Genomic DNA, 13,042 nt, shown 5'->3' with positions numbered 1-13,042 from the left:
AGACAGGTGGAGAGAGATAATGCTACATACTGTGTCAAGCATTAGCTAGAGATATCAACATCGGGACAGAAATTAGGGCTTTAAGGAGAACCTGTAAGCCAACTGCTATAGGCCATCAACAGGTAACACCAAATCCCATGAATAAATCTATTCAAGGTTATATTGAGGTGTTTGTTTGAGGCATTAGTGCATGACATGCATCTGTCCTGTGGTATAGGATCTCTAATTCCTTATATGTATTGCCTTTCAGGAATCCTGGAAGTACGAGCTTTTCGCAGTTGTTGCCCATTCAGGAACTCCAACCTTTGGCCACTACTGCTCTTACATCAGGAGCTTCAAGGACCAGAGATGGTACAGCTTTAATGATTCCAGTGTGAGCAAGGTAAGGTGCAAAATGCAAGCATCTGGTTTGTTCCACCCCTTTCTTGCTCTAGTCCTGCTGACAGATATGTCATATTTGTAGACACAAAGTAACCCCCAAGCTCATTTACCCTTTGGCTGCCCGAGGGTTATGGGGACAAATACATCCTAAGAGCTGTCAAAGGGTTAAAGAGAATTCACTACCTTTTGTGAATAAAAACAACGGAAAATGAAAGCTACATGGATGCTTGGTAAGGACCACAGCTTGTAGCTCAAACAAACTTAAACTAGCACAAGTTTAAGATGTCTTAAATTATTTTAATTCCAATTGTATTCAGACTTTTATTGGTTGATGCAAAATAGTCTTTAAAGGGTGTTAATCTGATTTATTTTATTAAAGACATAAGTTTCAAATTACAATCAGTAATTCATTGATAAAATTAATACAATATTAAGCTAAAAACAAGTATCAAAATATAAAACCTTCATCCAATAATTTTGTAAACCCTAAAGCAGGAATTCCACATATTAAATTAATCAGGATATAATTCATTAAAAAAACACAAGGCTGATAATTGCCATAATATTTGATGGCCTACTAATATTTTCAACCATAAACATAAGGACTTATTATTCTAAATTGTTCTAAAAGCCGTCCAAACTAGCGAGACCTCAGGTCTTTCAAAGAACTAGATTCAGTCAACAGGTGATACAAGGTTTGAATTACAGGATCTTTACATAATCAACAGCATCATTGTTGACTTTCAATTTTGTTCCGAGACCCCCATATCCCAGTAGGTTAAAGATTAAAATGCAATCTCAAAAAATAAAAATAACGAGTGTCTGGAAATGTATTAAGGTAATGCAGAATCTCATTGAGAGGTTTAGCCATACCTACGACATAGGAGAACAGTTTGTATTTCTTGTATTCTGTAGCAGTTAATATCCAGTCCTCTCTCCACAGTTTAAATTTAACAGTATCAAGGGTTGTTAACAACACTTCATAGGAGATCCCCAGAGTAGTGAGAATAGGCTGACAATGGCTACACCATATGCTAAGAGAGTGATCTGCATTATTATTTAATGACACATTTAATATCCACCATAAAGAACCTTTAGGGTCTAGTAGAATTGTTTCAGCATAGATAATGTTTTCCATTTATACAAGGCTTCCAATGACAAGAGGTCCCACTCCTAACGAATCACAGAAGATGGTACCCCAGGGTCAAGTGTAGGACACGTCTCTAAAAAGACCTTCCAGTAATGAACAACTGATCAAATTAACTGGTGGAGTTATCTCTGCCCCGTGAGTCAACATTGGGACTACTTTAGACTTATAGAACTCAATGACGGAAGAAAGGAGAAACGTTCATACTTGCCATCGATGATGTTGGCTTGGGAAGCCTGTTTAGCTATTTTTTGTTTCAATGAGGATAATAACTCAGAATTCTTAAGACCCCCACTTAAATAGACACCCGAGTATGTGAAGCAGGTGACAACTTCAAGTTTGGTTTGAGTTCAAAACCATTTATAAGATGCAGATGTTATTTTTTTCAAGGAGCTCAGCTTTAACATTTATGTTTTACTTACAATGATTGTTAAGTCATTTCCGACAACATTCTCCTGTAGTGCTAAAAGCTACAATTGAAGACCAATAGGGGTCTGATACATTTGTGGGTTACCACAATCACCCTTTAGCCCTGAGATCCTCTCCAACGTGACCACTGTCCTCTGTGTTCACAGGATTTTGCTCCCATTCAGGATTTCTAGCTTCCCGCTGTCAGCAATGTCCTCTATGTGTTCATAGGATTTTAGTTGCACTTAGAATTCAGATATCCAAAGTGTGAGCAAAATTCAGCGCACACAGTTGACAGTGCTCACAGATTTTGAGCACTGTCGTCTGTGTGTTCGCTGGATATTGTTCACAAATCACTTTGTAATCTGAAAAGACAAATGTAAAAACTTCTGTAACTTAACCATATAAATACTTTTCAGAATAGTGCAACACACATTCAAGGGAAGTAAGAACGTTTGTAACTGTGGACTCTCAGAGTTACAGTTACAAACCAACTTCTTTTACAAGTAAGTCACTTTTAAACACATATTCTCTTTTCTAGGCAAAAGGCCCAATCCTTTAAAAGTCTTTCCCTTATTCTCCAGCATGGGGTCTGGCATGGATTCACATGCTCATGAATATTCCCCGTCGTCAGGCTGGGAATCCTCGGTAAAGAAAAAATCAGTATCAGTTTCATTTCTGATCTGTCTTTCGTAGTAGTAACCAATCACTGATCTCTGCGTCATACTGACCACAGCCAATGACTGCCCTCTACCTAAGCCCCGCCTCTGGCAGCCATCTTCAGATTTTTACCGCACGTTCAAGTGTTGGGATCCTCGTGCTATTGCTCTCGAGCGTTAGTGCTATTTTTCAGGTTTTTTCTCAAAAAATGTCTCTTTTTCGGTCAAAAGAGCCTCAAGCTGCACCGTTTCTTCATCTGATCAACGGGGACCCGTGTCGGATTCGTCTACGCCCCTCAAGGGTGAAGATTTCGTCGAGCCACGCTTTTGGAGGACTCCAGAAGTTTCTCAGGCCCATCTTGAACATGGCCCAGGAGAAGGGAAGCTCGACGGCCGGAAAGCTGTTCAGGGTCTGCCCTGGATGCCAGCTTCAGAATGTCTTTAAGGAGGACAAACACTCCCTTTGCCTTTACTGCCTCCATGAGGACAAGTCGCACGTGGAGAAGGACTTTGCGTTTTGCGGCAATATGTCGGAGCGGACCATGAAGGACCGCCATCAACGTCTCGCCAACTGGCTGGAAGGAAAGAGCCCGTCAGGCGAGAAGAAGAAGAAGAAGTCCGAGCGGTCTTCTAAGACCTTTGAGGGTGCCCCGGCGACGGGGGTCCAACAGAAGGCCAAGCACCGCGAGTCCGCTGGCACCGGGAGCGCCGAACGGTTGGGCTCTACGGGCGCCAGGCAGAGCGCATCCTCCCTGGGGCCATCAACCACAAGCCAACGCTCTGGCTCGGGTAAGAGGAAGGCCGAGCACCCGGCGAAACTCCTGGAGAGACCCCGGTCGTGCCCTAAGGCCCCATCGGAGGGGGAGCGAGGTGGTGACCCTCCCCCCAAGGAGAAGGCGGTGAGCACACCTAAGGTGGTGAAAGCCTTGATCCATCCGGCCAAGGCCTCTATCGAGACAGTCGCGGCGGCCCTGGCTCAACCTGTGGAGGCTACACCAGTGGTGGCGACCCCGGGGCTCAGAATCTCCCTGCCACCGCGGAGGGAGTCCTCTTTCGTGCCCATCGACAGGACCCCCGTGAAACCTCCGACGGAGAAGAAAAAGGGGGGGCAGGAGGTCGTCGTGGACTCGGCCTCAACCTCTGAGGAGGAGCTGGTCGAAGCCTTAGGCCACGGCTCTGGCGTGGAAGAAGGCCATCCTGTCGGGAGGGAACCCGACGTGGAAGACGACGAGGGCGTCGAGGATGCCGACGGGGCTCCTGATCGCCCGTCAGATCTCCCTCATCCAGTGCCGCAAGACAACTAGGCGGCCATTTTGTTGGCTATACAGTCCTTATGCTCGGAGATAAGGACGAGACTGCCGTTACCACCAACGGAGGAACCGCTCCCGACGGGGGACCCGGAGCCAGGCCCTTCTGGGAACCCTCCCCCTAAGAGAAGAAGGATTCATTCTCCACCTCCTTTTCAGCCATCGCGCCCTGTTCAGCCCTCCTCCCCGCCCACGACACGTGGGGATGATACGGCGACTGACACAGCCGCGACGGGTACAGACGACGAGGTTTACGACGAGGATCTCCCGTCGTCACCTCCCACCCGGGCTTCCCCGCCCGACGAGATTGGATCGTTTCACTTCATGATCGCCAGGGCATCTGAGCTTTTCCAGCTTTGCCCGGAAGAGAAGAAGGAAGGTTTCCTTTATCAATGGCGCGAGACCAAGAGGAAGACGGTCCTCGCTGTACCTCTACTAGACGATATTTGGGATGAGGGCCTCGCCCTCCTCAAGAACCCATCCACGACGCCGGCTAGAAGGGATCGGTACGAGAAGAAGTACCGGGTCCCGGACGCGGCCCCCTTGTGCCTTCGGGCACAGCCGACCCCGGACTCGGTCGTCTCCGCAGCGGCCATGAAGAAAGCGGGGGGGTGCGGCCTCTACGTCAACCTCCCCGCCGGACGGCGAGGGAAAGAAATTAGACACGATGGGACGCAGAGTCATCTCGTCGGCAGCGACGATGATTAAGGCGGCCAACGCCTTGGCTATCGTAGCCCGCTACGACAGGGAGTTGTGGTACCAACTGGCCCCCCTGCTGGACTTCCTACCAGACGACAAGAGGGCGGAAGCCCTAGAGATCTTGCAGGAAGGAGAGGTGGCGTCGGACCACGCCATTACGATTGCGACGGACATCGCTGACACTGGATTTCGCCTATTGGGCAACGGCGTGTGCCTTAGGCGGCGTGGATGGCTCAAGGCTACTGACTTCCGTCAGGACGTGCAGACCAGAGTCTTGGACATGCCGTTCGACGGAAACAACCTGTTTGGGAAAACAGTGGACGATTCCCTTCAAGCCATCAAGGCGGACACGGAGACGGCCCGGGCTCTTGGGGTTCTCCAGCAACGGCGGCCGCCCTTTCGGAGCGGCGGAGGCAAACAGGGTGCAGTGGCGGATTTTCCACCTACCGTCAAGCGGCCCGTTCGTCGTCACAGGAAGCTTACAGGGGACGAGGCAAGTCAGGAGGACCCCGCCGTCGTCGCCAAGGAGGACAAGGAGGCAAAGCCTCGTCGAAGCAGGACTGAACCGGCCGCGGGGTCGGGCCCCCTCCGAAGCACCCCGGTGGGAGGCCGGCTGGCGAGCTTCATCAGCGTGTGGGAGTCCATCTCCACCGACCGTTGGGTGCTGGACGCCCTAGCTCAGGGTCACGCGCTCGAGTTTCTAAAGAGGTGCCCGCGCGTCCCCCCTGTGGCCAGGAAAGAACATCACGTCCCTCAACTTCTCTTGGAGGTAAAGGCGATGCTCAAGAAGGGCGCCATCCAGCTTGTCCCAAAGAAGCTTCGGGGCTCCGGAGTTTACTCAAGATACTTCCTCGTGAAGAAGAAGACGGGAGGATGGCGTCCCATCCTGAACCTACGACGACTGAACAAATTCATCAAGGCACAGAAGTTCCGGATGGTCACCCTCCAACACGTCCTGGGTCAACTGGAGGAGGGCGATTTCCTGTCGTCGTTGGATTTGGCGGATGCCTACTTCCATATTCCCATCCTAAAGGGACACCGAAGGTTTCTCAGGTTCGTGGTCCAAGGGCGTCACTACCAGTTCAGAGCTCTTCCCTTCAGATTGAGGTCGGCACCCAGGGTGTTCACCAAGTGCCTCGCACCGGTGGCGGTGCAGCTGCGCCGAGAGGGGATCCACGTCTACCCCTACCTGGACGACTGGCTCATCCGAGCAAAGCCGAAGGAGCTCGCCGTGGAGCACACGGCAAGGAACGTCCAACTACTCACGGACCTGGGATTCTCCATAAACTACGCCAAGTCCCACCTGGTGCCCGCGCAAGACGCTCTGTTTCTGGGAGCGAAGCTCGACACAGTGTCGCTTCTGGCCTCTCCGTCGGAGGAAAGGACGAGGGCCATCTTGGGCAAGGTGCAGCGGATGCTGGTTGCGGACGCGGCCAGGGTGAGGTCCATCAAGTCCCTCCTCGGAATGATGTCTTCTTGCATTTATCTCATCCGCCTTTGCAGGCTCCGGATGCGCCCGTTGCAGGAGTTCCTGGACGCGCGCTGGATCCAGACGACGGGCAGCTTCGAGGAGAGGATCACACTCGACGAGAGTTTCCAACGAGCGATCCAGTGGTGGGGCACCCGCGCGCATCTGACGGCAGGCATGGACTTCCAGACCCCCGCCCACCAGGAGACAGTCACCACGGATGCCTCCCTGGAAGGGTGGGGAGCGCACACCGAAAATCTGCACGCGAGAGGCCTTTGGCTTCCGACGGAGAAGTCCCTCCATATCAACGTCCTGGAGCTCCGTGCAGAGTTTTGGGCCCTCAGGTCCTTTCTTCCGTCCCTCAAGGGCAAGGTGGTGAGGATCTTCACCGACAACACCACCATCATGTTCTACATCAGGAAGCAGGGCAGTACCAGATCCCCAGCCCTGTCCAAGGAGGCGCAGGATCTGTGGCATTGGGCCGTCGCCCAAGGGATGTTTCTGGTGCCGTTTCATCTGGCAGGGATAAAAAACACCATCGCCGACTCGCTCAGCAGAGAGCTGCGCTCGTGCCACGAGTGGGAACTACGACAGTATCTAGTGGACCGCCTCTTCCGACGGTGGGGCACACCCCAGAACGATCTGTTCGCGACGGCGACGAACTCCAAGTGCCGGAGGTTCGCCAGCAGGTTTCCCCAGCCGAGGAGCATGGGCGATGCTTTCTCGTTCCCCTGGGAGGGCCTGTTTCTATACGCGTTCCCTCCATTGCCATTGCTGATCCGGCTCATCAACCAGCTCAAGAGGTCACGGTGCAGGATGATCCTCGTCGCACCTGCGTGGCCGAGGCAGATATGGTTCCCGGACCTTCTGGACTTGTCAGCGTCCCCGTCAATCAAGCTGCCAGTGGACGCGGATCTTCTCTCCAGGGAAGGAGGCGCCATCCTCCATCACGACCCGAAGTCGCTGAACTTGCAGGCCTGGCTCCTGCAGTGTTAGAGTTTGGAGGATACGACATACTGGCCGACTGCAGAGAGGTTCTTGCAAAGGCCAGGGCGTCCTCAACTCTTAAATGCTATGGACACAAATGGAAGAGGTTCTCTGTCTGGTGCCACGCACAGAAGATTAACCCTCTACGGATTACGGCTCCCCAGGTACTGCCGTACCTTCTGACGCTGGCCAAGGCTGGACTGGCGCACGCGTCCATCAAGATTCATCTTGCTGCAATCTCCCGATACACCAGAACCACGGGGCGGACGTCTTTGTGGTCTCATCGTCTGGTGAAAGAATTCATGAAGAGACTGTTCAGATCGTTCCCGCCGGTGAAGGCTCCGGCCCCGGCGTGGGAGCTCAACGTGGTGCTGACCAAGCTCATGGGACCTCCGTTCGAGCCTCTGCACTCGGCTTCGTTGAAGTTCTTGTCGTGGAAAACAGCGTTTCTTGTGGCCATCACCTCCGCACGAAGAGTGGGAGAGATCCAGGCCCTTTCTTGCATGCCCCAGTACTTGACTTTTCACGACACGAGGGTAGTGCTCAGGACGCACCCCTCCTTCATGCCCAAGGTGCCGTCGGACTTCCACCTCAACGAACCCTTGGTGTTGCCTGTTTTCTTCCCGTCGCCTTCATCGACGGCCGAAAGGACTTTGCACTCGCTGGATGTGGCTAGAGCGCTGAAGTTTTACGTGGACTGCACGAAGTGTTTTTGGAAGACGTCACAACTATTTGTGAACTTTGGACCTGTCAATCAGGGGAAGGCTCTCTCAAAGGCCTCCATTTCCAGATGGCTCTCCGGCTGTATCATGTACTGTCATCGGTTGGCAAACCCGTCCGCTGCCTGGCCGTCCGAGAGCCCATTCCACCAGAGCGATCGCAGCTACCACGGCGTTCCTATCTGGTGTGCCCTTGCTGGACATCTGCAGGGCTGCTACGTGGAGGTCGACGCACACCTTCACGAGATTCTACTGCGTCGATCGGGATTCCAGGGAGGAGTCCAGGGTCGGCCAAGCAGTGCTGCGCAATCTGTTCGCCTAAGGTGAGCCTGGTGAGGAGGTAAGAATTGCTTAATGTTGAGTTTGATGTAATGCTTAATGTTGAGCCTTTGCCACCTCCCGTGGTTGTGCATGTGTGTACTGCCATGTATTCTTTATTCATGAGCATGTGAATCCATGCCAGACCCCATGCTGGAGAAGGAACAAGTTACTTACCTGTAACTGTTGTTCTCCAGCATGGGTCTGGTATGGATTCACATGCGAACCCTCCCGCCTACCCCTCTGCGGCTCTTCACTTGGTCATACTGCCACTTCACGTGCTACCAAATCTGAAGATGGCTGCCAGAGGCGGGGCTTAGGTAGAGGGCAGTCATTGGCTGTGGTCAGTATGACGCAGAGATCAGTGATTGGTTACTACTATGAAAGACAGATCAGAAACGAAACTGATACTGATTTTTTCTTTACCGAGGATTCCTAGCCTGACGACGGGGAATAATCATGAGCATGTGAATCCATGCCAGACCCATGCTGGAGAACAACAGTTACAGGTAAGTAACTTGTTCCTTCTTGGAGCATATGTGTTCTCAGTGGCAGAAAGAGGGTCACCAGGGCCTAGTGTCCAAAAGGCAGGTCAGGATAGGTTCTTAAGTAGCAAAAGTCTGGGCCTCATTAAACGTTGTGCGGTAATAATCGCAAATTACCGGCATGGCGCTATTAACGTGTCTGCCCTTGCCAGAGGGCGCTAATAGCGTACCATTACGAGTACGCGGACACGAGCATAGCGCCATGCCGGTAATGACCCTACCGCCATGCCGCTAAAATCCCCAAAAAGTCCCTTACCGGCTTCGACGAAAGTGCAGATAGCACCTCCGCCCTCACGCTACATGCAAATAGCGGTGACCGTTAAATTGCGGAACTGGAAATAGCGTCATCTCACAGGAACGGGAAGGAGCACGGCGGCCATCTTTAAAAACACAATCCATTGTGATCCTCTGCCCCCTGGTCCTGTTTTGAGTAGTTTGCAATTGGAAATCTACACGGACACCCTCGACATGCCTAAGGCTGTTAAAAAAACCACCGACCGGCAGCGCAAGGAAAAGTTTACCACGGAGGAGCTAATAATGCTCACACAGACCCCTGCTGCTAATGCCGCCGTGGACTTTGCGAGCGACATGCGTCGGGAGACCTTTATCCGAAAGAAGGCAATCTGAGCAGAGGTTGCCTTGAAAGTGAGTGCTGTGGGCACCACCACCCGCAATGTGCGTGAGTGCAGAAAGCGATGGGATGATCTCCGCCTCTGAGTCAGAAGCATCCTGTCTGCGAACCACAACATTGCCACAGCAGGTGGATCTGATTCGCCGATTAAATTAAAGGAGTGGGAAGAGACCTGCGTCAACCTCATTAGAGTGGAATCAATAGAGGGAGTCGGGACAATGGAGCATGGCGTGGCAACCACTTCAGATGGAGGTGAGTGTACACATGAAAGTATGTACTGTGAATCTTCAGGTCCACCCAAATGTGAGCCCAGAATCACCTCATGGATGCCCAAACATCCACAGATGCATACAACCCTGGCCATGTCAGTGTCAAACCCAAACACACACATGCACACATCACCAGAGACAAGTGCCACACACAACCATGCATGGATGAGCCACTGAACTGACACATCACCTGCATCCTTACCAATGAAGTCCAAATGCCCACAACTGCATTATTGACGTATACTGCATTAAGTACTTAGAACCGTAACCAATGCCATCCGCCTCTTTGTCCCCGACAGGCTCACATACAGACAGTGAGGATACTGGCACTGCATTTCAGGCACCCCCTGCGAGTAAAAAATCAAGGGCACAGGACACAGAGGACACCCCCATGACATCAATGGGCAAAGGTAGAAGAGTCCACATGCAGAGTGGAAAACATCGGTGGAGCGCCACTGCCAAGATGAAACTGTCCAAGCCACCAACAACTGCCCCACCTCCTGAGGTGAACCCACCACCACAGATCCCAGCCACAGAGGGCCCACCCTCAGCTGCAACTAGTTCCACAGGAGAGGCGGCAGCCACTGCACCACTCTCGGATGTGGAGGATACGACAGATTTCCACATGGAGATGCACACCCCAACCCCCCCTGGAACCTCCAAGGCATCAACACAGCAGACACCTGGGTCCAGTGTCCCTGGCGACGACAACATGGGAGGTTTCAGTAGCCCACCGGTGGCTTCACCTGTTGTCCTGGTTGCATCAGAAGGCGCAGCAGCCACACCACCAGAACGCAACAGTGCCCTCGACCTGGCCAGCATCAGCCAGCGCCAAGAGGACATTACTATGCTGGTTGGGCAGCATGTGGACGAGGCTGCTTGTCTCAGGGCGGAGATTACAGAGACAGCCAGGCACTCCAGGGAGGCGATGGAGGCCTGTACCAACAGGCTGTGTGGGGAAATTGTCCAATTTAGGGAGGTCCTCACACGGATAGCGGACGCAATGGACCGCCAGTTCCCACCACCACCACCACCACCACCAGGACAGTCAGCCACTTCCTCATCCGCCAGTTCGAGGCAGACAAGACCCCTCCGCCGCTCCTTACGCACCACCGGGCGCACGTCTAGCCAGCCTCCTAATGCTGGTGGTGGCAATGGCGAATAGGGATTCCATGGTCAAGCTTCCACGTGTATAGCTGGACGACAACATTGTGCCAGACACGTAAGGAACTGTTGTGAGGGGTGGGGGGAAGGGTGTTTTTGGGCTGTTGTGGGGGGTGGGGGAAGGGTGTTTTTGGGCTGTTGTGGGGTGTGGGGGGAAGGGTGTTTTTGGGCTGTTGTGGGGGGAGGAGGGAAGGGTGGTGGGATGTTTGGGGGCATGCACTTTTACATCTTTACATTTCTTAATACACTGGTGTTTGATCCATACACAGGCTTGGACTTCTTCATTGTATATTTGTACTTTATTGGCGACAGGGTCCATTGTGAGCTTCCAAACAGACACCAGTGCATTACTACCCATATCCATTCCTACAAAAAGAAAAAATGTAACTCAGAATATTTGGGTGATCAGATGCTGTCTCACAGCACGTCCCTCCTGGCCATCCCATCTTGCATGACCTGCATCCCCATCAACTCCGTCCTCATCACCATCATCATCCTCATCAGGTGCTTCTATTTCTACGTCAGGGGGCAGTGGCACATTCCGTCTGATACACATATTGTGCAGCATGACACATGCCATGGTGATCTTGGCCACCTTCTCCATGGCCATACAGGAGAGCGCCACCAGACCTGCTAATGCACCAAAACTGTGTTTTCAAAAGGCCAAAAGTCTGCTCGATCACGACGCGAGTACGGGTATGTGCACGATTGTAGTCCTCTTCGTGCCTGTTCTGTGGGTTCCGTACAGGGGTAAGCAGCCACCTCTTCAGGGGATAGCCTATATGGGGGGACGAATGGGGTCTGGTTACTGTTCACCTCAAGAGCGGCCTGTTCATATAACACAAATTGACTTTGCATTGCGATTGAAGTCCACAATTAACAGCATGCATGCAGACGATCTGTGTGACTGCAATGTGCAAAGTTGAGGTCGACCCTGCAAGTGAACATGCCCCATTAATGCCTCCTAAAGTAATTCACATGTCCTTGGTGAGGCCAGGTTTTACGTGTCCCTGGGCCCAGGCAGAATTGGTACCACACTGCTAGTGTACTGCCATTCAAACATTTATGTTACCATGCTGAGAGGCATCACTTCAGTGGTGCTATAGGTGCATGGCACAATGCTATGGGTAGGGGTGATCCCTTTGCAGGCACTCAAGGGCACATTGCATTATTGTTGTGCAGCGCTGATTCTGTATGACTGTCTTGACGGCATGTAGGAGATTTGTGTATTTTGTGGTGTTGAATGTTGTGCGATGTGCGATGTGGATGTGGATGTGGATGGATGTTTAATGTTTGTAGACCTAGAATTTTCGCTATGTTGTGTAGCTTATACTTGCATGTCGGTTCATCTCAGGTAGATTGCGGACTTCCCAGATGGACATTGGCGTACATGTGTATGTGCATTTGTCCTACGGACGACAAGCTACACCCAGTTGGAGTATGTATCTCCCTCCCCCACCATTCACACTGCCATGTGCTTGCCTTGCTACTCACCAAGTAGCCACAAACGTTGTCCGGCTTGTCGCTCCATGTAGCGTGGGATGGTTGAGTTCTGCAGGACCATGGAATCATGGGTTGATCCGGGGAAACGGGCACAACAATGTGTGATTATCTTGGTGGCGTCACATACCATTTGGACATTGATGGAGTGGAATTGCTTCCTGTTTCGGTAGACAACTTCATTGTGATGTGGGACCACCAATTCCACATGGGTATAGTCGATGGCCCCAATGCAAGTTGGGATGCCTGCCAGTGAATAGAAGCCAACTTTGGTGTTTGCAATCTCCTGGGCAGTCCGTGGCATGAATATGTGTTCAGGTGCATGCCTCATGAGGGCATCGAGTACCTGGTTCAGTGTGCCCACAATGTCATCATGTATCCTGTCCACGATGCTGGTGATGGGATCCCGGTCCAGACGGTACAGGGTGTATATCTGCTCAGGGGTTAGGTTAAATGGACTGGCTCTGATCCTGGGGATTGGTGGCTGCCTCTGTGGTATGACTAGGTGCTGTGGTGGTGCTTGCTGTGTCTGTCTTGCCCTCCTCCTCCTCCTCCTCCTGTGTCTCCTCTGTGCTGCCTGTTGTTGTTGCTGCTGCACTGCAATCATGTCCTCCAGCCCATGTAACGCTGCCAGTATTGGAACCATCTTGGTGTGGGAAGGGGTGTGTGAAGAGGTGTGGTGTGCTCCTTTTGTGCTGCCACAGTCTCCATTGCCTCCACCTGTGCTGATTGTGTCCACCTGTGGCAGGTGGGAACACTGCTCCGTTCTCTTAATGGGTGGTTCGCGATGCCGGTATTAGCGCCATGGCGGTAAGGGATTTTGGGGGCTTTACCATGCCG

The 13,042-nt window shown here is 52.1% G+C and overlaps 1 protein-coding gene across 4 annotated transcripts in view; it reads left to right on the top strand.

Moving 5' to 3' along the window:
• USP18 (ubiquitin specific peptidase 18) overlaps nt 1–13,042 on the top strand; it is a 376,292-nt gene that overhangs the window by 351,529 nt on the left and 11,721 nt on the right. For all 4 annotated transcript variants that reach the window (XR_011281791.1, XR_011281790.1, XM_069628683.1 and 1 more), the window contains one exon: nt 251–382. Coding sequence is in view for 2 of the 4 variants with exons in the window: in XM_069628683.1 (XP_069484784.1) it covers nt 251–382 (132 nt within the window). In the remaining 2 variants the exon portion in view is untranslated. The remainder of the gene's footprint in view (nt 1–250; nt 383–13,042) is intronic.

The sequence above is a fragment of the Ambystoma mexicanum genome, chromosome 12 (assembly GCF_040938575.1).
Source record: "Ambystoma mexicanum isolate Mex_15411 chromosome 12, UKY_AmexF1_1, whole genome shotgun sequence".
Classification (NCBI taxonomy): domain Eukaryota; kingdom Metazoa; phylum Chordata; class Amphibia; order Caudata; family Ambystomatidae; genus Ambystoma; species Ambystoma mexicanum.
Note: the sequence above shows the minus strand (reverse complement) of the source record. Positions and strands in the feature narration are given on the sequence as shown.